The sequence below is a fragment of the Heptranchias perlo genome, chromosome 28 (assembly GCF_035084215.1).
Source record: "Heptranchias perlo isolate sHepPer1 chromosome 28, sHepPer1.hap1, whole genome shotgun sequence".
Taxonomy (NCBI): Eukaryota; Metazoa; Chordata; class Chondrichthyes; order Hexanchiformes; family Hexanchidae; genus Heptranchias; species Heptranchias perlo.
In genome coordinates, this window is record NC_090352.1 from 24,872,107 (window position 1) to 24,899,077 (window position 26,971).

At 38.3% G+C, this 26,971-nt stretch overlaps 2 protein-coding genes across 2 annotated transcripts in view; both read left to right on the plus strand.

Moving 5' to 3' along the window:
- Positions 1-929: 929 nt before the first annotated feature.
- Positions 930-12,301, plus strand: LOC137299271 (LIM/homeobox protein Lhx1-like). The gene is made up of 5 exons (XM_067967936.1): positions 930-1,728; positions 3,964-4,187; positions 4,936-5,213; positions 7,161-7,326; positions 10,877-12,301. Exons 1-5 carry the CDS (start codon positions 1,559-1,561, stop codon positions 11,269-11,271), a joined length of 1,233 nt encoding a protein of 410 aa, XP_067824037.1. The 5' UTR covers positions 930-1,558; the 3' UTR covers positions 11,272-12,301.
- A 2,338-nt stretch (positions 12,302-14,639) lies between these two features.
- aatf (apoptosis antagonizing transcription factor) overlaps positions 14,640-26,971 on the plus strand; it is an 88,260-nt gene continuing 75,928 nt past the window's right edge. Inside the window, exons 1-3 of the mRNA XM_068008233.1 lie at positions 14,640-14,769; positions 19,708-19,890; positions 21,030-21,359. Of these exons, the coding sequence (XP_067864334.1) occupies positions 14,685-14,769; positions 19,708-19,890; positions 21,030-21,359 (598 nt within the window). The 5' untranslated portion in view covers positions 14,640-14,684. The remainder of the gene's footprint in view (positions 14,770-19,707; positions 19,891-21,029; positions 21,360-26,971) is intronic.

A 26,971-nucleotide genomic window follows, 5' to 3' on the forward strand; every position in this document is an offset into this window, starting at 1 on the left:
ATTTCCCCTTGGGTAGGGCATTCATCAACAAGTGCAGAGGTGATAAAATGACTTGTTAGGTCTTTCCTATCGTCTCTCACGTTTTCAGCGGATACCACTTCAAAGGTTAAAACGCATTTGCAGGCAGGGGAAAAAAACGCTCATGCATATGCAAGTTATTTTATTGACTCACCCCACCGTTGTGTTTGCATCAAACGTCATATACTCCTCCTTTTCCATTTTCACCTGATGATGGGCATCTACACAGCACCTCCTCCCCCCTCCCTTGAGTAATATGCTTGTTATTTCACGTTGATCAGTCTGATCAAGGTATCGCCATCGTACCTTTTGCAAATTATCTTGACTTATCACTTGATAACAAACAGAGCAATCATCCTGCAACAATTTGTATTAATGCAGAATGACCGAAACATGCGCCAAAAAAAAAAAACTTGTGTAAAGATGCAAGCTTTGAATGTTAGCTACTTAGGTCTCACATACACACACACACACACACAAAATCTGGCCAGCAGCAACAACAAAAAAAACTCCAAAAAGGGCAAAGGCCCTGAACATGTAAACACATTTTCTTGTTCTTTGTTTTTTTTTTATCCAAACGCCTCCCCGCGAAACTGCGCTGAACAAAAGTGCAGAGTTAATATTCCAACAACAAAAAAAAAAGGCAAAAGAAAATGGTAGAAGGAATGGCAAAAATGCAACTATACCTAAACCCTCAGAAGCGGCCGCGGCTTCCGTTATTCTCTAGGCGAGATGTTGCGAGTCGGTCGAAGGCAGGAAAAAGGGCAACAAAAAAAAAAGCTGTAATAAATTAATGGTTGCCATGGCGCCGGGGTGGCTGATTGGACGGGGGCGCCGATGACGCGGCGGGGCGCGTGACGGCGATGTGAATAAGGTGTGCGCGAGCTCCAGGAAACATGCAGTCGAGTGAGCGCGTGCGGCGGGCAGAGCAGCAGCAGCTAGTGATTGGCATGTTTATCCACACAACTACTATAGCTGTACAGTAAACACGACTGGGGATATTTCTCTTCCAGATCAGGAAAGTTGAACCATGAAATCAAAATCAATGCTTGCCACAGGCCTGTCACCCATATTTTATTTCTGGAGTATTTAATATATATGTATTATTATTATTTTGCTAATGGTACTCAATACAAGCAAACTGAAGTATTTATTATAAAAAGCCAACCAAAATACTTATGAGACAAGAGGCAAAGTTAAACATTGGTATCTTTTTGCATCATGTTGGAGTAAACAATTTACTCCTATACTCCAGAGTGACAGCACTGTTGCTTGTTGATTAGTGTAGCCTTTTTTTTATTTTATAGTTATTACTTTAAGAGGGCGATTGTTGCTTTAGGAGTACACCTGCATCGGTTTCCTTTGACTTATATCAGCTACCTCAAAAAGAAAGAACGCTGGCCACTTCATCCGTTGGAACCATCGCCCTTTAATAAGAGCCATTCTAAGGATCAGCCTGCTGGACGATCGAGGACCTCATTATTACCAGCCAAATATCTAACCGTCAGCTATCTCATTATCTGGGAACAATCCAAAGACAATGGTGCACTGTGCGGGGTGCGAGAGGCCTATTCTTGATAGGTTTCTATTAAATGTCCTGGACCGAGCTTGGCATGTGAAATGTGTGCAGTGCTGCGAATGTAAATGCAATTTAACAGAAAAATGTTTTTCACGAGAAGGAAAGCTCTACTGCAAAAACGACTTCTTTCGGTAAGTGCAATGGGTACGTTTTTAAGGCATCATCAGAATGATGGAGACTTGTTATATTCGTATTGTGTAAACTTCCAAGTTTCTTTTATGTTATTCCGAGGCTGAAAAATCTGTTGATTTAATTTGTTTGCGAGATTTTGGAACATTATTTAGTGAATATATAACACATGATTCATAGTTAATGTCAAACAAGAATGTTGGATAACTTACATATTTATGAAGAATGTCCCGTTCAGTTACTTAAAGAAAAGAAATTGTGAACTGAAAAATTTAGCAATAATCCCTCAAATAACTATTTATTGCTTCGCAATTTGGTAAAACAACTGAATTGCATGAACATAAAACACAATATTCACACACTTTCATTTAGCCCTCGTCCAGCAACTTTGCTGATCTGAAATGCGGAAAATGTATATTCAGCAGGAGAAAATACGTTGGGAGACCGCACATTTCTTTTGCTGAGGCAAATTAAAGCAAAGATCAATAACTACGAATCCAAGAGGAAATCCATTGGCTCTGTCTACCTCCTTGGTGTTTTTACTTTATTGTAACGATAAAGTAACGATGTGATAAGTGGCTTTGAATAACAAAGTGTTTGAAGAGGAAACCATAGACAAAAGACATATGGGCAAACCTTTGTCAGCAATCACCTAAACGGACTGCACAAATACCTGCACAATTGCAATTCCCCATCCCACGAACTAAATCCATAACCCAATGTAATTGCCTCATGTACAATGTGAGTCTGATGGTAGATCTATAAATATATTGCATGCTATAGGGTAGTTATATTGCTCTTGCTTGCTAAACAAGTTATTACTATCTAACTTTTTCTTGTTCACAATAACTTTCATTTGCAACTATACGATAAGTATACCGTGTTTATTGCTCTATTTGAATCAATAACCTTTACTCGCTTTAACCATCTTCTAAAAAAAAGTTTTTAACATTTTAAATTATATTATCTCTGCCCTTAAAAGTACTAGTCTGTTTCAAGTTGCAGATGCAACTGTGACAGCAAAATATCCTTTGCCTATTGCTTATATACCGGAACCATTGATTGAACCAGCCACCCCCTCAGTTATTATTAATGAATGGTATAATGTCAAGTTTGAAGACCTTTCTAATCAGGCTCTCCTGAAATCTCCTTCCTCCTCCGGGATCATACGCCGTCATCACTTCAATCTGCCGTCACCTGTAAATGACGTAACATTTATTAATCCAATGATTTTTAAACTCAACATGGACATGAGATTCTTTTAAAATTTATTTTTCAATAGAAAGTTATTTTATTTTATTCGCAGCAATATTTTTGCCAACATTTTAAAATAAATTGCCACTCTTGCAGCATTTTAGCTTCCTTTTCTCGAATATATTGATTAGCCTGTCTCCTTGTTTTTAAAAATCAAAATACAGGTAAACTTCGGCAGAGTCAAATAGTTTAGGATCACCTGTTATACGATTTCATTAAGTGTCATTTTAGTCAAGAAGTACACCGACATTAAATACTGTACAGAAATACCTTAATATTTTAATATGAAAAATGTAAAATACCCTGATGTTTTAACATAAAAACTTTTTGATAAGTCTGAATCAATATAGAGTAGGGTACGCGTTTGGTGATCCTTACAAAGGAATTAATCAACTTTCCACTTTTCATAGATGATACTTTGACATTGTAGCCGCGACTATTTTTGAGTAAGTGACTAAGAAAGCTTTTATATCCGCTGTGTATTTTGAATTGAAATGGAGACGAAACAATAAATATCAATCCGGTTAATGCAAATAATAAGTGGTCAGTTGCATTGTAAGGGGTAGGCTCTGTAAATCTGGTTCACTGTAAACCATTTCCCACAACATTCTGACACTTTCGGTCAGTTTGCTGCTATAGATTTCTTATAAATGGTTTGTACTGATTTCCAGTCGTTTTTCTAAGAGTAACAGCTCAGTGATCAATCTGTTCCACGCCGGTGTATCGGTCTCGATTTTGTGTGGCTTCAGTCGCTTGGTACGCGGCTCCGTATAATTATAGACTGCTTTTCTCCCGTTTGTGTGCTGGTAGACACTTTCGTGCAACATAAGTAAAATAATAACATTAATCTGTCCAGTATAAATGTAAATTAGTGCCTGCGCTTTGCTGTTCTGACGGGTTGGTAGTAAATAGTTAACTCGACAACTGTTCTGAATAAAACGAAAATTTTCTTTGACTTTATTTTTTCGTGTGGTGCTTTTCAGTCGTTTTGGTACCAAGTGTGCCGGCTGCTATCAGGGTATCTCCCCGAGCGATCTGGTGAGGAGAGCGAGGAGCAAAGTCTTTCATCTGAACTGTTTTACTTGTATGATATGCAACAAACAACTTTCCACCGGAGAAGAGCTCTACATCATAGACGAAAACAAATTTGTTTGTAAGGACGATTTTCTAAACAGCAATAATTCGAAAGAAAACGGAGCGCTGTCAGGTAAGGCCAAATTTTCATAGTAAATATATATATATTTATGCTTAATGGGAATCTGGGCGATAGTGTGGCCCAGTACCTGTTTACTCCAACGTTACAGTATCAATAGGCTGTAGCATTACTATAATCTCGCCGCTTGTGTTTTAGTAAATTAAATACTTCCACTACAAAACAGCGTTTATTCCCCTTGTAAAACGAAGAGGGATGTCAATGCTCGGGATAGGGGCTGTACGTAAGTTGATTACAAAAGCGGCTATAACAGGCACCGCGCTCAGGTTGGGGCTCCCGTTTCGTAACCACCCCATTATAATAGTTATTTGCTGTTCATTAAATTAAAATGCCATATGCCACTTTATGTATTATAGCGAATAGCAAAATGTACGAATTTCATGTAGCTTTTATGTGACACTGTCCTGTATGTTCATTATGTCATTTTATTCCGGTTTAGTTGTCTGTTAACTTTTTGCCGTTTTACATTTTTTACATTTTCATTTTAATGTAACCATAATGTGAGTGGTTCGTTTTTGGGAAGGATTAAGTAGGAATATTTAGAGCACCCATATTTGTATCATTTAAACTTGATGTGTTTGGAATATATCTTATTTTAAAATGTAGAAGTACAGTAATTCGGCGGTCCGAAGGGGCTATATATCAATTACTAATACAATCTCGGTAATTATCATCGTTTTAATTGGTTATTTATGTGATGTGAACTCATACATCATTCCATTTCATTTTGTGTGTTGTACAGTAACGGCATGTAGTGATCAAAGTTTATCACCGGATTCTCAAGATCATTTGCAAGATGACACAAAAGACTCAGAAAGCGCCAATATTTCAGATAAAGAGACTGCCAATAACGAGAACGAGGAACAGAATCTGGGAGCCAAGCGCCGGGGTCCCCGCACAACCATCAAAGCAAAACAGCTGGAAACTCTCAAAGCGGCGTTTGCAGCAACCCCCAAACCCACCAGACACATCCGAGAGCAGCTAGCTCAGGAAACCGGGCTAAACATGAGGGTTATACAGGTAAGAGAGACATTTAGAACTGAGGGCTCAAATAACAAAAAACGTGGGAGGCGTGGAGGCGGGGGGAGGCAGTGATTTAGGCTCAATGTAAAACTTACAGTAAAGTGCTGAGTGAGGATTAAACGGAGATAAATGCTTAAGAGGAAATCAAACAAAAAGAATGGTGTATAAACGAGAGATTTAGAAACTGGGATATATTATAAAGAGCAGTTAGCTCGAGGAAGCAGACTAAACGTGACAATGGGGGAGGGGAGAAATTCGTATTAGAAATGGCTAACCAACGGGTGCTGGTACTGTATACCTTTTGACCCGGGACAAATCCTCAGAGCGCTTTATTGCACAAAAAGTTGGATTATCGAGATGGTTATACCTCAGTGGGGAAAAGTTTAAGCCGGGATAAATAGTCAAAAGTATATAACACAAGAAACAAAGCTAAACAAGTGGAGATGGGTAAACAATCCGTTTTAATCGGGTCAAATGTGAGAGCAATGAACATAGGATACCCAGAGAACCCTGAAGACTGCACCCAAGAGGTCAAGCCAAGTCCAAGCAAATATAAATAGAGACAATAAAGCAGGCCAAATGTAGTAATTATATGATCAGAGGACACAAACTACTGTCAACCCAGAAACAAGTGTAGAAGAGAACAGCTGCACCAGGAAATCTGGTTAAACACAATGATTGTACAGAGACGGGTCAAACTATCAGAGAGCATTCTGCTTAAGGAACCAAACCGAGGTGTAAACAGCTCAGAGAAAGTGAACAGGAAAACCCGACAGGGCAGGTGATAAAACCGACTGCAAGAGAGGGAGGAGGGACCTGCAAAATTAAATTGGCAGTGGCGTGAGTTAAGAGATCATGGTAAACATTACATACGCGATACCTCCAGCCCTCGAGTAATTAATGGGTGGGTGGAGAGGACCCCCAGCTTTAAGGCAACTGAGGCAGAAACACGATTTTGGTGTAATGGGGGCAATGACACCACATAGGGCATGTAAGAAGGAAACATTTTCGACACTTATTCTAATTGTGGAATAAATAAAGGGGCCGAGAATCCTGAGGTGGGTTACTGAAGGCTGTCACTTTAGTCGACCCCGGTTAAATATAGAACACACCAGCCCCAGGTCAGGGATAACAATTACTTATAATCTTGCAGAGCAACTGGAATTAGTTTCACAGCCCTTTCACCTTTCTTACAAAGCAAATTAAATTCTTGCAAATATTTTTTAATTTGCCGGCACTTCTGTGCAAACTGGTTTTAACAATTAATTTACTTCATTCAATGCAATTTTGCGATTATTAAATATTTGGCTTTATTTCAATAAGAAACTTGAGAATTTAACTATGTTGTTTAATGCGTCCATTATACATATTTTTAAAACGTGTGAGTTTTTTAAAAGTAAACAGGAGAAGAGCGCTTACTTTCTTTTGGTTTAAGAGTCACTTTTTGTTCAAAATGTTAAGTTTTTCAAGATAATACGACATTTCAAGCATTCCACCATACAATTAATAACGGAACAATGCTGAATTTGAAAATATATTAAAATAAGGAAGTCGGGTTTTAATTCAACTTGCAACTGCATTTTAAAATATGGCAGAGAAACATTGTGTGTTAACCTAAGGGTCTCGAATCAAGGGGAAGTCATTGAAATGCTTGGCATGTCCGTTGTAAATTTGGTTTAGTGTTTAATTTTGCAAAAACCTTCTGCTTTTTTCAGCTTATGATTCAGGAAGATGTAAATATTAGCATTCTGTGTTTCAACACTGGTTTGAGATGAATGTTGCAGTGTAGAATTAAAGCCAATCTTTTTTTTAAAGCTGTTCTTCATGTTTATCTTAATTCTGAATTATGGAATTGGAAGGGTATTGTTTGCGTTGTATGTATGGTTTAATATTAACTCAGGATTGTCGAAATGAAAGGAATCTTGCGGTTGCTTTGTGCCCCAGGTCTGGTTCCAGAACAGGAGGTCTAAGGAGAGGCGGATGAAGCAGCTGAGTGCTTTAGGGGCTCGTAGACACGCGTTTTTCCGCAGCCCCAGACGGATGAGACCCCTGGGAGATCGCCTCGACGGGGCTGACATGATGGGAAACGGCCCTTTCAATTACTACGGGGGTAAGTCCCAATTCATTTCTGTTAAACACTCCCCAGGATGTGCTTAAAAACTGATTACTTATTTAATGAGAAGGACGCTGCAAATTCAGTTTTACAGTCATGTATTGACGGACAATTGAAATACTGTATGAAGTTAGCCATTTATTGACTTATTATTGACTTATTCAATCACTGATTACACGAAGAGACTCTCCGTGCTATTTTAAGGCTAAAGTATCTCTTTTCCCTCAACGATCTACTTGTCAATGTCAGATCAGTTTCATATGCGGAATCAACTTAGCAGTGTTTCCCGCGTACAACAACCGACTGAGAAAAAGGGAACCCCAATAAGTAGCGTATAAAATAAATGGCCTGCCTAAGATAACTACAGGTATATAAAAAAGGAACTGAAATAATACATTCGTGCGTATGTACATATACATCAGTATAAAAAGCCCAGAGAGTGGCATAATGATGTATTGCCACAGGGTTGTGTATACTACTGGCATCTACACTGGGCTCTTAAAAAGATACAAGTAGCTTATTTTTTCGGTCTTCCTTTTAAAACGAACTAATGTTAACGTTGCTTACAATTGTGGATTTTATTTTTCGATTTGGAGTTTAACAGAATGCAAGTAAACTAGATTGTACGCCTAAATAGAGAGTGCCATAAAGTTAAGGATCGTTAGGTAATGATTTTTTAAAAACTTATTTTTGCAAAAAATATTTGGATTGGCTTTATTTGATTATATTGCTGTATCGTGTATTAAACATTTACCGATCTTGACTTCGTAATATAAACATTTCACTATTTTTGTGTAACGTGAACATTGTAATGTGAAACATCTGAAAAAGTGCTTCGGTTTTATTTACTTATAATTATTAATAATAAAATGATTACTTGATGCGACTGCAAATGTTTTAATTACGGTGGCACATATCTATTCAGGCCTGTATGCAGTTAGAATAGGGCCTGGAATTGTTTAGTTTATATCTGGATGAATCTTATCTTGTAATTTATATTATAAAAAGAATTGTGCTAGAATGAGTGTAGCGCATTACTGATATTTTTATATAATACATACCGAGATATCGAAAAGATATATCCGGTACAATGCTACTGTACACTGAAGTGGTATAACATTTGTGAACTTTTTTGTAACAAAGTTTCCATGTGTATGTTTAATGACAGACTGGTGGGGCTTCCAGTAGATTGTAAACAGCAGACTTGCTGTTATTTGATGGCGAGTACACGGGGAAGACAATAAGCACACAGGAGGGGATGGGGTTAATTAATATGGCGTGAATGAACAGCATAAGTGAGAGGCTCTTAACAAAACCATAGCACGAAGCTTAAACTTCTTCAACCCTCAAATGCTAGAACCGCTTCCCGTACCCCACCCCAAATAAAAACTTATGGCTTTAGATCCTAATTTTCCATCTTTCCTATTCATTTTGAAAGAAACATATGATGTATGCTTCACATGAAAAAGAAAACGACCGCGCTTTGCTGAATCGTTATTCATTAAATATGAATTTTGGTAGAGTAAGTTTATTTTTAGCTTCATTTACATTGTGCTGGGCAGTTAATTTCTGATACAATATCTCCCAATAAAACATTTTTATAAAATCTTTTACACAGCAATAAGCGGGTCAACTGGCAGGGATTTCCCCTTGTTCGATCATACATTGAAACAAGGCAAATTTGAAATAAAAATGCGGTCGGCTATGATCGCATTTATTTAAGTTTTCTATACAACTGTTGGAGGGTTTTAAAGTGCCAGCATCATTTCCATCCTTGTTTATCTTGCTCGTAGCGGCCAGTTTTAGTATTCATGTTCTCCATTTCATTTACTTATGTAAATTAGCATGCATTCAGGCTGAATTGAAAAGGAACTGGTCGGATACAGATTACTGCAACGGCGTTTAAATTAAAATACATTTTACAAGGGAAAACAGATCCAGATGAATTTCAGAAAATCTTTCAAAAGAACTAACTGCACATTCGACACTAAACACTGTGATGTTTTTAAATATAGACCCTATTAAGACTTTGGGGTGTAAACGATGTTGGTACATGAAGCATTGTTATTAATACACGGATTTTTAAATAATGTGTATTGGGAGTAATTTGCATTAATACCTGTGGCGTATTTAGGTAGCAGACTATTTTCAGTACACTTTACTGAATTTGGTAATTAATAAGTGCGAGTGAATGACTTAAACCTCGGTTCCGAATAATAAACTATTTTACAATATCTTTCAAACTACATTGTGAGATGGCAGGCTGTTATTTGCCGAATGCTCTACAATGACTAGTTGAGTGGTGGTTTTGTGAGAGCGGTTGCGTTTGTGTAAAATGAGTGAGCATTATTCAAAAAGTGGGACCCTGCTGCGCCAGACCTTCTGTGTGATAGGGATTAATAACACAGAATAGTTTCCCAAGCGTTTGTTTGCAATCACATCTGCTTCATTTTTCACTTACAGAAATGAAATCTTGAGAGAGAAAAAAACAAGACATCAGTCTGATTTACAAATGGGACATAAATTAGAACAAAAACATTTGATTGCTGTTTGCCTTGCACGTTGCGCGTCACACTGTGAATTCACAGAGTAATTCTGATCAACTGAGTTTGGGGGATGCTAGAATGTAAGGCTCATTAGCTAAAAGAGAAAATAATTCACAGTGTGTCACAAAAAATGTTCTGATTTTATTGTCCGTTACATGACTCTGAAAGAATTTAATAAATGTTTGTTTTAGCTACTAAAAATTACAACGCCTAGAATGTTGTAAATGTTTTTTTGTTTTGAACCTCGCATCAGAGATGTGCCCTATGATTGGGTATCATTGGACCAGAAAGGATCATTACCAGTTTATCTCACCGCACTGTGTACAACAACCCCTTTTTATTTCACATTGTTACAGAACAGCATGTAGGCATCTGCGGTTCCCAGAGATGGGTGAAGGTTGAGTTTCTGATCACAGACTTTACATTGACAGCAGATTAATTTGAGTAGCTAATAAAGAATAACAATAAATGCAATAATGTGGGAACGAATACGCATGACTTTATGTTGGCGGTTGAACCCATGGTCCAAATTGTACGTGTGTTGGGAGGGGATTAACTAGGTTCGAGTTTGGTGCCTTTAAAGGGAAATTAATGTTTAGGAGATACCTACCGTTTAATAGTTAATTCCCCAATGTGCAAAGGAGATAAACTAAAGTCACCGATTTAAATTCTAAAGTATTTATATCAATTAGATAAATAAATTCGGACTGCAAGGCAAAGTTGGGAATTCCAAACTGCAAACTTTGTTGCTGTGAGTTTTAATTGGTTTTGCATAAGTTTAATGTGTAGGAATGATTTCTTGTGTTCCTATTTTGATTTAAATTGGCTCCCGTTTTGCTTTTGAACAACGCACTGCTGATACACTCTAACAAAACCTAGTTTATCTTATTACAAAGTTTATTCATCCCTATTACTTATTTGACTCCTTGAAACTGCACATTCAAAAACTGCATAAGGATGATTTGCATTTATATTTATTTGCTGTTTTTTTTCCTTCCCAGATTACCAGACTGAATATTATGGTCCTGGAAGCAATTATGATTTCTTTCCTCAAGGTCCCCCCTCGTCTCAGGCTCAGACTCCAGTGGATCTGGGTTTTGTGCCCTCCTCCGGGCCTGGGGCGACCCCACTCGGCGGACTCGAGCATCCACTGCCCGGCCATCACCCCAGCAACCTGCCGGGAGCAGGCGACAGCCAGAGGTTCACTGACATGATTTCTCACTCTCACGGGGACTCTCCGAGCCCGGAGCCGGGCTTAACAGGACCTTCAATGCACTCGATGGCGGCGGACGTGTTCGGGCCGGGTCCCAGCCCGTCCTTCTCCCTCACTAACGGGGGATACACCAGCCATTTGTCACATCCGCCTCCGGAAATGAACGAGGCTGCCGTTTGGTAACGACTTCCGACTTGGCGGAAATTGCCGAAACTAATGTCAAGGGACAGTATTGACACTGTATCCCTCTCTCTGCTCCACCCCAACCCCAAAGACAATGCGTTGCCCGGACAGCAAGAACAAGGCGAGATCTTCAAAAAAAAAACTCGTCACAAAAATATTAAAATAATAATTTTTAAAACTTCTAACAAGGAGAAAGTTGCAACGAACTAACACAACAACAAAGATTTAAGCAGGGCGACAAAAGCTGGTAAACTAAAACCCAAAAGGAACAAATTTCAGAATGACCTCGAAAAGACAAAGGCGTTTGGGAGCCCTCAAGACTTCAACGCAAACTACTCTACCTACACAAAGCTGAACAACAAAAAAAAGCTCATGAATGAACTGAAAGAGTCTACTGTTTACGTATTATATTTAATTCAGGAGTTTAATGTTTTAGAAAACATTTTAGAACCTCTTGATCTGAATTGAACAAACGGGCATCAAATAACCAAACTTTTTTTTTGTTTCCAAAAAATGTACAAAAAGTTTGTTGGAGTTGTGGTTCACAGCTCCAGTTTGTACAAAGTGTTTTTTTTGTTGCGTATGTTTACAAAAGTGGAGAAACAAACTAGAAAGGTGCCAAATAGATAAGACATAGCACAATTACTGTAGGTGCACTGCACCATCCACTGGAGAAAGTGTTCAGAAAGAGAGTGTTAAAATTATACTTTCCGCTAATTTTTAGCCCTCTCATAGAAATCATTCATATTGTTAATAATGCCCATATAGATTCATACAGGATTTTATTTTTGTGTCTTACAGAAACGAAAGGTCAAATATTTAAACAATTTTACTACATGGTCAAATATGCAGTCGATAGCTGCTACTTTTTTCTTTATACAGTATAGAATTCCTCATGATAATGTCATTTTTTGTCATAATAATAGGCCTAAGCTTCTGTGACCTCCGTTGCATATTAGACCATTCACTGTATAAATGAAAAACATGTTGAATAAATTTGTGACTTTTTAATAAAAAATTGATGTTTTAATGTCTTTAAATGTCAGTGCTTTGTTTATGAACAAGGTATTGTGGCAGAATGAACACACTGGGAGTTTCTAGATCACTTTTACTTTTACTTATCTATCCATTAAATTACAACTTTTGCTCCCGAAGCACGGCCTGTTTAAGACTACCAACAATATAAATTAACTACCCCAAATTATATTTTTAAAACTTTAAAGTTTGCATTACTTTTATTTCTTCACGTTAAAATTGATACCTACTGCTCTTGCCAAATAGAATACAGTTAAATAATTAAAATAAGTTAAAAAGTAAATATAAAACTTGCGGGGAGTATCCAATTCCTTTAATTTAAATACATAAGAGTTGGACTTTATCGCATATTACTTTGTTTTTTTTAATGAAACATAATCTTAAAATTAGCCGTTGCAATTGCATCGAGTTCAAAATAATTAATTCACATCGAATAAGTGATTTAAGGAACGCGTCACAAAATTTTAAAGATATCATTTTTAACCATGATTTATTTTCATTACCTAGTGATTAATAATGCACGGCCTTGCTTTTAATGTTAATTATTATTACTTGCATACAATAATTGGCTTAAACCAGTTTTGTTAGCGATTTATCAATATGTTACTTCAGGTGAATTGCACAAACTGTTGCACTTTGAGAAAAAGTAATTCCTCAGAAATTTGTTTTTTTATTGGAGGAGGAACTCAAAATTAGGACTGAAAGATCAACATATTTTTTATATATATATGTCACGTAATCGTAAGAATATATGAAAAATGGTACCCGCAATATAGAAGGCGAGAGGTGTTACACTCTCACAATTAGGCACTTACGCATCATCATAGATAAATGTAGCACCTAAATCTTCCTCCCAAATAAATTATCACCTTTCATTTTCTGTATTTTTTTAACCGTTGAAATACATTTCAGTGTCTTCCTTCTTTCGGATAGCATCTGTAAAACGATTTTCTGTATAGGTTTTTAAAGGAGTTAGAAACTACGATTTAAGAAATATACAAATACACTGCGTATTGCTTAAAGGATGGTATAAATAATCCACTAACCCGCCAAAAAGTTGAGTTGTTGCATTTTTTATTTTGGCACAGAAATGTGATTTTAAATGATTAAGGAACGCGGATTTGAAATAGCTCTTAGCAGTAATGTAAGTTCCAATAATAACACCGTATTAGGAAATAGTTTCACTAATAACTCCATATGGGTCCTGTCGATTTCACTTTTTCCGACGCCAGATTCCACTGCTGTACTTTATTGTACGTTTTCTATATACCTGAATTGCAAAGTGCCCTTCAATCCTCCCAAATAAAATCCGACACAAGCGAATTCCTTATTTCTTCATGAGAGGTTTCGCACCAATAGAACACACGACATATATTTCTTTGACTCTGTGTATCCTAAGTGTTCTGTACATTTTAACAGCATTCCATTGTATTTTGCATATCCTCCAATCGTTCTCCGTACGGCCTATTATATTTACCTGAATTTATATTTTCTGGGCGTACAATTTGACTATATTATTAATTTTAAAACAATTTTATTAAACAACGTAAGTTGTTTTTCAACATTTAACAGTGATTTAAGCCAATTGGTTAAATTAATTAAAAAGCGCGTTAAAATAAATAAAATATTGTTTGAATTACGCTGCAATAGATTTTCAATCATTTATTTATCGATTATGAATATTTTAATTTGATAATATTAACCATGTTATCATATGCTTCATACACTATATATGACGTTATGGTGAATAATAACGGGAAGCACAAATACAAATTAAAATTATATTTGTTTAGTTTTCACTATATGCATCACATGTATGTATTGAAATAATCGTTGTTAATATTTTCATTGACATAATTCTATTGTGGTTTCACAGTGATTAAATATTAATAAAGTCTCCTTGGTTGTGAATAAGCTAAAAGTCTCAACATCAGGAAAATTTAAAGCCATGACCCACGAGAGTGGAAAAATAGGGGCGAAATGTTTGCCTGTCAATTTCATTAGAATTCTAAATAGATTTCGGTTGCTGTATTCTCTAGAAATAAGATATTATTCAATATTTTACGGCTGTACCTCTTTAGTGCGATATAATTCGAAAAATGTAATATCCTTGTTACAATTATGATCACAAATATGCAGTTTCTTACTGCAGAAAGAACGAGCAAAAAAAAAACACTCCCCCCCCCCCTCCTCCTCCCAAAAAAAAAGGTTTATGTAATAAGAAGGATCTTGAAGAAGCTGAACACTAAATGTTGTAAAATATGTTGAAAGTGTGTTGGTGATCAGCACTGTGTGTCAGACAGAGCCGGAAGTCAGGGTTCTAATTGGACATACGTCATCCTGAATAGGCTCCATTCGCGCTGAAGGTTGGGGGTAAGATGGCGGCGTCCATCTCGCAGCAGTTGGAGGACTTGTTAAACCCTTTACCGACCTTTAAAGACCCGGCGGACGAGCAGGATGAAGGTAACGGGGCCTCCGATTGAAGCGTGTTCGGTCTCCGGCTAGAGGAGCTCGTCCTCTAACAGAATAATTAAATGTTTTATCACCCGGCCTGTGGGAGTCTGGCGGCGGCTGTTGCTGCGAGCGAGAGCTCGGGGCCCGGTTTCTGTCCCCGACTCGGGGCGACAGCGGGACCCCGCTTAACGGCGCGGCCTGTGCCCCCGGTACGGTTTAAATGTAGACAACAAGTGAAACTTTAGGTGCTGGAGTCGCTAATTGAAGTTTGCAGCTTGTTTGGTTCTGAGCTCTTTCGTTATGTTGATTAAATGTACATTATTTTATCACCTGGATACTGCTGAAAGTTTAAGACCGTCTTACAATGGGCAGAGTTTGTGGAGCATGGTTCAGTCTGAGATCTGCTGGTTTGAAGCAGTCAGCCAGTCCCAGCTGGGTTAGGAAGGGCCACCGGTCCTGCTTAAGGGCGCATTTACAATGCAAGTGCTGGTCTGTCGGTTTCCAGCCGAGCAGAACAGCGTTTATATTGCCTGGCTGGAACTGTGTAATAATCTTACACATGAGAGAGCTAGATACAGGCGTGGGCACAGCTCTCACCCAACAGTTTGAAAATTTAAATGTTTAGAAAGCAGAGAGGGAGAATCCCTGCTTTCAAAACATTTACATTGAACTTGGATGGATTTAGAATATGCTCAGCCCTCTTGAGTACTTTGTAACAGTAACAGTTTCTGGCAGAAGACCATAGGTCCACCTAGCTCACCTATCCACAGTGTTCCCTCGGTGCATTTCTAGTTACCCTGAATCCAGATTTAACCCCCACACTGAATTTACATTTTGTGGTACCAAAGTGGTGCAACACTGCCATTTTGAGGAGTTAGGTCGGCCCTTGACTCTGGATTTATGCTGCTAGTTTAGTGTTGGTGCAAAGGTAATATTACATCATGCCTCCCCCTCTCTGTTTCCACTCATGCATTTTGCCTTGTCAGCCTTGATGGACAGCAATAGACCCACTGGTCCACCCACACAACTGCAATTCCTTGTGCATGACCATACATACACTCCCCACCCCACCTGAAAGCCATGTTATCCCTTGGGAGAGATGGAAAAACCCAGGTCAATTAGGGGAAAAAAATCTGGAAAATTCTTCTCTAACCCCTTTTAGGCAATCAAAAATTAGTTCAGGCCTTGCATAACTTGAAATTGTGACCCCTTGGTCCTCCCTAGCCTATTTAGTTAAAACAAACTGTCTACACAAACACAATCAATTCCCTTCATCATCTTATAAATCTTGATCAAAACATATAACACTGGTCTTTGCTTCTGTAAAGTGTACAGTCCCAGCTCTTTGAGTCTGTCTTGGTAACTAAGATGCTTTAAACTGGAGATTGATCTGATGGCCTTCTTCTGCACCCTTTCCAAAGCCTCAACATCATTCACCATGTGAGACAACCAAAACTGGACACATTATTCTAACTGAAACCTAATCAAGGTCCTGTACAAGGACAAAAAAGAATGCTTTGTCTTGTAGTTAATTGTCCTGTAATTACAACCTATTCGCTCTAGCTGTTGCTTCACAGCATTATTCATGAACCTTTAGAGATCCATGCACTAGAGTATGTATGTTCAGCATTTGACCTACACATATGTGCTTTTTTAAGTTGAACATCATTTGCCAGTTATGAGCTCAATCCCCTGGCACATCAATGATGGTGCTCTTTCCCCTGGGTTCAAGCCCCCACACCAGGGACTTAAGTACATAATCTAGATTTGACACCCCAGTGTAATACTGAGGGAGTGCTGCATTGTCGGAGGTGCCGGTATTTCAGATGAGACATTAAACCAAGGTGAACATAAAAGACCCTATCGCATTTTTCAAAGAGCATGGGAATCTTCCTGGTGTCCAACATTTACCACTCAAACAATATAAACGAAACAGATTCATTGGTAATTAATCTCGCTGCTTGCGGAGACTTGCTGTGCACAAATTGGTTGCTACGTTTGCCTACATAACAACAGTGACTACATATCAAAAAAAATCGTTGGTGTGGAAGCACTTTGGGACATCCCGAGGATGTGAAAGATGCTATATAAATGTTAGTTCTTTCCTTTAATAGGAATGATTGGATAAATTTTCCTTCATACTGAGAAAGTTGGAAGGCTGTATCAGTTGTCTTGAAGGTGAACTAATCTTATCTGGTTTCCTGAACAAAAGTTGGAACTGTATCATGGTGACAATATTAGACATGTTAGTGGATTGTTTGCAGTTAAAGCCTAACAGATGCAAAATTATAGATTTATTTTAGTGTAAATCAAGTGTTATTTTAGTGTATATTTATAAGTGTGGAGGTATACTATTTTTTGTTTCATTTCAATGGTTTCTTGTTTGCATAAAAGTTCAGTTTTGGGACTTTTCCCTATATTCTGCTAAAAGAAAAAGAACTTGCATTTATATAGCGCCTTCATGTCCTTAGGACACCCCAAAGCGCTTTGCAGCAAATGAATTACTTTTGAAGTATAATCACTGTTGTAATGTGGGGAAACACTGTAGCAAATGAATGCACAGCAAGGTCCCACAAACAGCAGTCAGAATAATGACCAATTAAACTGTTTTTGTTCTGCTGGTTGAGGGAATAAATAATTAGCCAGGATTCTGAGAGAACTTCTTGGCTTTTCTTCCAATAGTGCCATGGCATCATTTATATGCACCTGAGGGGGCAGATGGAAACTAGGTTTAATGTCCCATTTGAAAGATAGCACCTCCAATAGTGCCACATACTCTCAATATTGTACTGGAGTGTCAGCCACAGCTTTAAAAACTGTTTGAATTTGTCACAGAGCTTTTGATTTTTGTACACTGAGCTCTGTGATTCACTGACACTCCAAATATCACAATACATCAAAGCGTTTCCAAATTAGATCTGAGAAGGAGTTAAAGGGGAAGCCTAGTTCTGCTTGGCATTAAGGTCACTTGTTTGTAGTTTATTTTGTAGTATTTACAGTACCAGTGAGTCACAGCTAAAAATTAAACTAGCTTCAATACATTATTAAAATATAGGGCAGTTGGGGCTGTGCCAGGTCATAATTTCTAACTGTAATTTCCACTAATGTGATTTTCATGATGGTGGACCAAATTATCTGGAGATTTGGAAGGCACTTTTAATAGAAATGGAAGGCACTAAAGTGCCCTCTGTGCTAACAATAGATGCTGACAAAATGTAATAATGGAATTTTTATTCTTCCATAAACAGAAGATTTGATTGCAAACCTTTTGAATATTAAATTAATTCTAATCACAACTCATTTTCACCTGTGATGCTCATCAGCTTTTGACACTTTCATATTTAACAGCTTGGCATTGAGTGTTATCCATATGTTTCTCCACCCTGCTCTGTCCCCTGTTGGTGATATGCATACCCTGGTGGTAAGATGGGACAGTCGGGATGGAAAATTTGTCCACAGACACCACTTTTGTTTTGTGGTCTAATTTTTGTCCAGTACTTCATTTGGTGGCTTGAGAAAAAGGAAACAAAATGGCCATCTGAAGAAGGTAGTTTGCGTGATGAGCAGCTCCTTGCTCTTAAAAATTACTAATTTTTTAACCAAAAGATTATTTTGATGCAGTTCGGTGATGCCCTGTAATAAGGTGCGAATTTTATGGAAAATGGCATCAAACAGTTCCATTTCAGAATTTGAGGTGTGTGTGTGTGTGACTATACAATATGCTGTAGTACTGGTCGCTTCATATATACCTGCTGTTCAGAAGTGCTTACTGATCCTAGGATGTTGTCGTAAATGAAGGGGTTTCATTAATAATTGACTATAGCCGTAAGCATTTTGCTCTCATACTGCAGTAGGGCCTTAAACAGGCTTGTGATTTCATGCATGACAGACAACCATATCATGTTGAGAAATTAGATTTGGAAGCATTTTTAACATATTAAAACGATATATATTTTGAAAAGTCTTGCATGCGCTGTGTACTTCCTGTCACATGTAACTTGCTCTTTTGAACCTTATTTCCTAAACTGAGCTCTGGTCAATTATTCCCATGTGACTCACTGATTCTCCCAGCTGCCGATTTGCACCTCTGAACTAGGTGGAGCTGTTCTCAACAGATCCACATGCCTAAACATCAGGCACCTCACCTCACACAAACAACTGCTGGTCCTCTGCCACATTCTTGGCTGGTAAGTTGTCCTTATTATGCTGCGCTGCAGCCGACCTGCCCATGTCCAGAGAATCTTGGTGTTCTCATTTGGGATTTATCCACCGACAGTACTAAGAAAATCTTTTTGCAAAATGTTGGGCACCTGAAATTCAAATAGGACACCCCAGCCCAGAAATATTAGTGCAAAAAGGTCTGAGTTTTTTGGGTTTTATGGGCTGTGGACCACTGGCTGCAGCTTGAGCATCTAGAGTAATTGCATTGTGCCACAAACCAATTTACAGCAACCTTTTTTTTTAACGTATGTGGACAATTGAACAATTTTATTCAGAAACAAAAGGTACATTGTACCATTGAATATTGTATCTAGGATACTATTAAAAGTTTATTTTAGTGCTGTGCTAAACCAGCTGTTCCCTTCGATTAGCTGGAGTGTCAGACATAGTGGTGAAACAAGTGCTTCTGTCCCATGGGCAGCTATTGATGGAGAATCAGACTGCAGGTAAGAAGCAACACACTGCTGCAGCCCACTCAACTCACCCACTCTGAACATGTCAGTGCTAGCAGGGTAGCAGCAAACTTTAAAAATAATCAATAGAAATAAATTATAACTGTCACCTGTGCCAATTAAGAAATATTGCTTCTTTAACAATTTTATAATGAAACAGACTTGCAACCTTTATTGTAGTGGGTTGAGCAGTTTACATGCTAGCTATAGCTAGATTGTCTTACTGTTAAAACCAAGTGCATGCTGGGACTAAAGTTTTCTCTTTGCTTCACAGCAACTATTGCCAAAGTAATTGACAGGTTTGATGAGGGAGATGATGACTGGACATTTGACAGTAAACTGCGGAAACATGCTTCAGTTTTGCTGTCTGATACAGACAGGAGGTATGCTGGGCAAGCAACCTCTCGAAAGGCATTGCAGCAAGAGGCTGGAGAGGATTCTTTGTCTGGTGCATCAGGTGAGTGATATGCCTCTGCATTTTCATAGTTTCAAGCAGTCCTAATCACTTAAGGACTTGGGATTCAGATCCTTCCCAAGTAGTTTGAATGCTTTATATTATCGCAATCTTATGGGTAATAATTGATTTATTGTTGTCACATGGTTGCGGCTTTCTCTTCTAGCTTGAAAGGGAGAGAATAAAATCTTTACAAAAAATAGCACATTACCTTTTTATTTTTAGCTACATTAGAATAGTTTCCAAAATGCGGTTTTGAATTTTTAATGGGCTGTATTTGGATTCTGCATAAAAGTTAGGTAATTTATACAGATGGTAAATGTGTGTAGTTTGGGCTTTAAATATAACATGTAAATGGAAGTAGAATTGACTTGCCAATGTAAGCAGCTGACATTTAACTGAATATAAATTATTGTCATGGTTGTAGGTCCCAAATGCCCTGTAATTCCCTACTTTGAGTCACTTTAAATAGAGGTGACTACACTCTGCGTACCTGTGAATTTATTTTTATTAAATAACTGCCGGTCACACGGCTGCACAACTCATGACTTTGCCTCTTGGACGTTGTCCAGTATATCTTGCTCTTGGAAATAAAAGAAAACATATTTCAAGAGAAGGCATTGAATGAATCTCCTTGAATTGCACCTTGCATACTGTACAGTTCACAGCTATTTATCAATGTTTGCAGTGTTTGCTTTAAACATTTGATGGTGTCTGTGACCATGAATTCCCTTCATGTAAGCCTACTACATTTTGAAAATATGCATATACCTTGTAGCAACGTAACCTGGTAGCAGAGTTCCTACCAAATTGGGTCATCTGGTTAATTTTATGGTTTCAATTTGTATAGCTGATGAAAAATTAAGTTGTGAGTGCTGCCAGCTTAAGATGTTGCAGGGTTGTAGATCTATCACCAGTTTAGCAAAATCTTAAAGCTGAAGAGAATTCCAAGTAGGTCATGCGGTATAAACATATAGATGGGTGAGATGGGGAATTCTGAACTATTTTACATATCCTTTCAATGCGTACATAAAATGTATGTTTCTAATTTATGTTAAATATTTGCTAAGCAAGCAGGCAAAAGCATTTAGTCTTAAGAAACCTGTTTTAAACTGTTAACATTTTTTGTCCATAATTGTTAGATAACGAGAAAGAAACAACTGAGGACATGGAAAGCACTGAGGATGAAGAAGATGATGAGGAAGAAGAGAACAACACAGAACCTTTGTGTAATAAGATGAAAGAATGTAATTTTGACTTCCAAAAAATCAAAGACTTTAAGAAATTCACAGAAGGAATGGATGATATTGGAGAAAGTGATGATAGTGGTGAAGAGGAGGAGGAGGAGGAGGAGGATGATGATGACCGAAGTGATGACGATGTGGAGAAAGACAATGTTACAGTAATGACTTTCTCCAAGGAAAAAGTGGCCGAAGAGGTGGAGAAGGGACAGTCAGTAAAAAACCAAATAGGTACGTTAACATTTTTTTTGTATTGGTGATAATGTGGTTATTCTGGTCTTATGTTTACATTAGACATACAGAGGACATATATGTTCAGTCAAAAAGCAAAATTTCCCCTTTTTTTCATGACCTCGTGTTACATTTTTACTATTCCCACCATGCTACATCCTTCACCTTGGTATTACAGTGTGAAGTTGATCTGGGGTTTTTCACATTCAGTCAATACCATTATGTGATGGGAGGCTTTCTTGTGCAGGGGAGGTTTGATTCTGTTGGTTTTCAATAAAAATAATATTCTTTAAGGATGCTTTGCAATTTTAATGGTGTTATGACTGAGAATTCCCTCCATGTTACCGTGCTACAGTTCAAAAATATTGCATGAACCTTGCGACAACATAGCCTGGTGAAAACTGGATGATTTGGTGAATATATTGATGCCCCAATGTGCTGCACTGCTTTATAGGAAGATGTAGGCTTCTGCCCAAAATTCTATGTACCAATCTCAACCCTGGTGTCAGGCAGAAACTAGGTGCTTTTCTGCAGGAAAGACATACCCTTAGGTTCTTTCATGCATTTTTGGTGGCTGACTCTCTCAGGGAAACTTAGGGGGAAGTCGGAATAAGCTGATAAAGATCAAAGAAAAACGTACGCATTCGAATCTGACAGAAGAATATGTTCTGAGTAAGTGTGATGATTGAATCCAAGCTTCCTTGGGGTGTATGTTTTCGGCTTTCCAACCCATGTAGAGACTTGAGGTTTTTTTTTAAACACAAGTGTACCCGATAAGACTTGTTTTGATTCATAACTTTATACTTGCCTTCTCTTCTTCCCCCTCCCACCTACTAAAAAGCCCTACAATTTGTGGACAATGTAGTATTTCTGATGCAAGTTTGTGTAGTATTGGAAGGTAACAGGAAATTCTGATGCTTGAATAAAGCATGGCAGTAATTTCTGCTGTGACAGGTTGGCTTTCTCATAGTTGAGGCAGTCTTCCTACTTCCTCCAGTAGAATCAAAGAGGCATATCTCTTGCCCGCTATGAACACCAGAGGAGACTAAACTTGCAAAAATGGTTCAAGGCACTAACTAGAGATTACTTCCTTTAATTTGTTGCATTGCTCATGTGAGTATTAACCAAATTGTATGTTTTTTCTGGATTAGATTTAGTAACTGTGTTTTCCTGTATTCGGGTAAACGCTATTTTATGTTTGCCTGTATGAATTGCTTCCGGTAACTTTTGTGATGGGCCTGTTATTAAAGTGTGACCTCCTTAGCAGGCTTTGGACAGCTTTGCCTCTCAGTGACTGACCAAGTAGAAGTATTAGAAAAATCCTATCCTTTACTCTTGTAGTTCTTTCTACCTATTGTTTTCAGAATGTCTGATTCTTCATTTCAGTATTTCAGAAATACTTGTGTAAGATTTATTTTAAACATTCAGTGCTCCTGGGTACAGTTCCACAGTGGTTTTCATTACTGTATTTCTCACCTGTTGAGACAGACATTTTTGTCTTGCTTCTGCTGCCATTTTGACACTCCCACCGTTTAATCATGTTTTGAAGTAGGATCATCATACTTGGTAATATAAACAGCACAGTTCCTATCTATCGCACTCCACTTTGTGTTGAACTTCGAAAAGAAGGATAAAGAACTCCCAGAAACATTAAATTCTAGAGCCAGGATATCTGCCGTCTTTTAATTAATTAACTTACTCACTGTTTACTTAACATCAGCAGCTTTTAAATTGACTTCTATGAACCCAGTTCTAACTTAATAGCAAATAGATTTTGTAGCCTTAATGAGAGACACACCTACACTTCGTACGGTATAATGTTCCTGACATTCTAAAAGAGTGCATTCTCTGACTTATCAACTATTATAAAAACACTTCTTTCAATTTAGTATACTGTATTCGCTGCTCACAATGCTGTCTCCTCTACATTGTAAACAATTTTACAACACCAAGTTATAGTCCAGCAATTTTATTTTAAATTCACAAGCTTTCGGAGGCTTCCTCCTTCGTCAGGTGAACGATGTGAAAATCTACATTGGGGAGACCAAACGCAGATTGGGTGATCGCTTTGCTGAACGCTTCCGCTCTGTCTGCAAGCGTGGTCCTGACCTGCCGGTCGCTCGCCATTTTAATTCCCTGTCCCGCTCCCACTGTGACCTCTCTGTCCTCTGCCTATTACACTGTTCCAATGAAGCTCGAGGAACAGCACCTCATCTTTCGTTTTAAGCACTTTATAATCCTCTGGATTTGACATCGATTTCAATAACTTCAGACCAGAACCACTGCTCCCATTTTTTCGGACAGCGAGTGATGGTAATGATTCTGCTGTTGCCATTCGCAGCTACTCTGGACCCATCTTTTGCTTCTTAACCTGTCCCACTATCAGCCTCCTTGCCTTTCACCATCATCGCTTTTGTCCTCTACCCTGTCACAGACCTTCTCTTTTGTTCTTTCCTACCTCCACCCCCCCCCCCCCTTTTCTGGCTCTGTACTTGCTTAAAAATGTTAACTTTTTAAAATATCTTCCAGTTCTGACGAGAGGTCTTCGACCCGAAATGTTAATTATTTCCTTCTCCACAGATGCTGCCTCATTTGCTGAGCTTTTCCAGCAATTTCTGTTTTCATTGTAAAAACAGTACGCCTAGCGCATATTTCTCATCACAACTAATGTTGCAGCCAAATTTCTGTGTAGTCCTCGCTTCAAAAAAAAGTCTGAAGAAACAAAGCAATTCTTCAAGAATGCAAAATACCAGAGCCAAAATATTTATAGGCTCTTAATTAACCTCTCTACAAACTCACCCAGTGTTTGTGTAACTTTGTCACCTTAAATAGACACATGTTGGCAGAAAAATAATACATTGTTTTACATGGTATAATATTTCTGCCCTTATAAAACAACATATCCCCAATTGAGCATGAGCAACACCACTGGATATTTATGCAAAACAATCTGTTTTTGGAAAGAAAGGAAGGGTTGGGAGCCATTTTCTTTATCCAGGATACTTTTGCCTGAAGCTGAAACTGACATACTTTACAGTTTGCAAAGTTCCCAAACCAAATAACAATTAAACCATGACCTGAGCTTGTGTTTACTTAACAACAATTAAACTTTTGTTACTTTAAAGGGATACAGTTCCAGCTTAGCAGACCAATATATTATGTATTACATGATATAAAACTCCTGTTCTTTATAAAACAGCATACCATCTGATTTACTGTGTGCAATGTCACAGAAGACCTACATATAAAAGCTTTGCATCTAGTATGCATTCACCATGCGCCAGATGTCACACTATTTTGCTCTGGAGCCTGAAATTTACAATCAATTACAATTGCTCTCTGACCTAACTGGCTACAATTACTTGCATTTACTTATTTAAAGCAGTAGCATTCAGGTTAGCAGGTAATCATCACATACATTCTCCTATCCCTAGACTACATGTGAGCAATGTTATGGATATCTGCTAGTATAACATAAGAACATTGTACAGTTAAAGCAAAATGCTAAAAATGCAATGCATTGAGTTGTTGATCTGCAAAAGACTGGTCTTTATGATGACTCTAGATTGAGTTCAGTCACTGCTTCACTTCTTTGAATTTAAAGATGACCAGAGATCCATCCTGATCGGAGTGCAATGGCAAACCGACAAGAAGTTCCAAGGTTCACTTCTCAGTTTATGCTCCCAGTAGCTGATGTCTGCTGGGCATTTGTGATGCTACATTTGGCCTCAGTGACCCCATGCTTGGAAGGGGATAAAATCAGCCAGTGATTACTATCCAGTGATCTTTGCTGGAAAATGTATGTGTGTGGATGTCAGGTGAGAACAGGACCTGGCTTGGTTGTGATGCGCTTCACAAACAAATAGCATGTTTGTCATGTTGACTGACACATGAAGAATGGCTACTTGGGCAAGATACATAAAGGCTACTGGTGGCTGTGGAACCATACCTCAGCAAGAGGGAGGGCAGGAATTAAAAATGGATCGAACTAAATGCAATTGATGGCCAGCAGATACTGAGGTGCCAGTGTAAGCCAAGACTCTTGCTCCAATCTGCCTTCGTCATTTAGGATTCAGTTGTGGTTTTCATTCTGCCCAAACTGAGAGAATCAAGGGATAGTGATGCATTAAGGACATTGAATGGAATTGGGACTGAGCCTTTTTATTTTCATTGCTTTTTTAAAAAAAAATGAATTAATTATCTTAAAATTGTACTCCTGATATTTGCTAAGATTCAAATCTTACTTTCACTGGTTTAGAAATGCCTGCTTGATTAAAGCTCCAGGTAGATTTCTAAACGTTCCACATGGGCTTTGAAATTAAGCTGGTTTGTCTTGTCTCACATTCTGCTCATGAAAGCTTTTTTTGCATGCACTATCTTTCAGCTGACGAGAGCTGATTTTGAACTATATTCATGGAAGAGTTTTTATTTCCTGGATGTTCCTCACCAGATGGTCTCTTCCTTTTTCCCCAATTTTTTTCTGCCTCTCCTAAAGCACTGACTGATGCTGGGTAGGATTCAATAGTTACTGACAGTCCTTCGATACCTTGTCCATTATTAATGCATGAGCCTAGACACTGGTCTCGGCAGGACATTCAACCATGGGGATATCTTAACCCAACCTGACTGTTCTCCAGCAGAAATGCACACTTTCTAGCAGAGATTAATGGACACAAATCAGGAGTTGCACTTCCCCCAGTCTGACGGTAGCCCAAGGTGCTAAGCACACCACTGATAATTCAGCTAACTCTATTTGGGCCAGGGAATTAAACCGATTCCTTTCTGATCGATTTAATTGGGTGCCTTTCTTAAGTTATGGTTGGTTATTCTGATACCCTCCAATTTAGGTTGAGGGACAGAGTGGAGTCTGAGGCAGTAGTGTCTAAGGTATTAGCAGATTTAAGGACCATGTTAAAGTTACCTCTAACCTTGCTGATCTGTGTAAGACAAAAAATAAATTGGGTCACAATAACTTGAAGGCATACTGTAGTTTGCAATTACATAGAAACATAGCAAATAGGAGCAAAAGTAGGCCCTTCGGGCCTGCTCAGCCATTCAAAATGATCATGGCTGATCGTTTAACTCAGTACCCTGTTCCTGCTTTTTCCCCATATCCCTTGATCCCTTTAGCATTAAGAAATATATCTATCTCCTTGAATACATCTAATGACTTGGCCTCCACTGCCTTCTGTGGTAGAGAATTCCACAGGTTCACCACCCTCTGAGTGAAGAAATTTCTCCTCATCTCGGTTCTAAATGGCATATCCCGTATCCTGAGACTGTGACCCCTGGTTCTGGACTCCCCAACCATCAGGAACATCCTCCCTGCATCTAGTCTGTCTAGTCCTGTTAGAATTTTATATGTTTCGATGAGATCACCTCTCATTCTTCTAAACTCTAGTGAATATAGGCCTAGTCGACCCAATCTCTCCTCATACGTCAGTCCTGCCATCCCAGGAATCAGTCTGGTAAACCTTTGTTGCACTCCCTCCATGGCAAGGACATTCATCCTCCGATAAGGAGACCAAAACTGCACACAATACTCCAAATGTGGTCTCACCAAGGCCCTGTATAACTGCAGTAAGACATCCCTGCTCCTGTACTCAAATCTT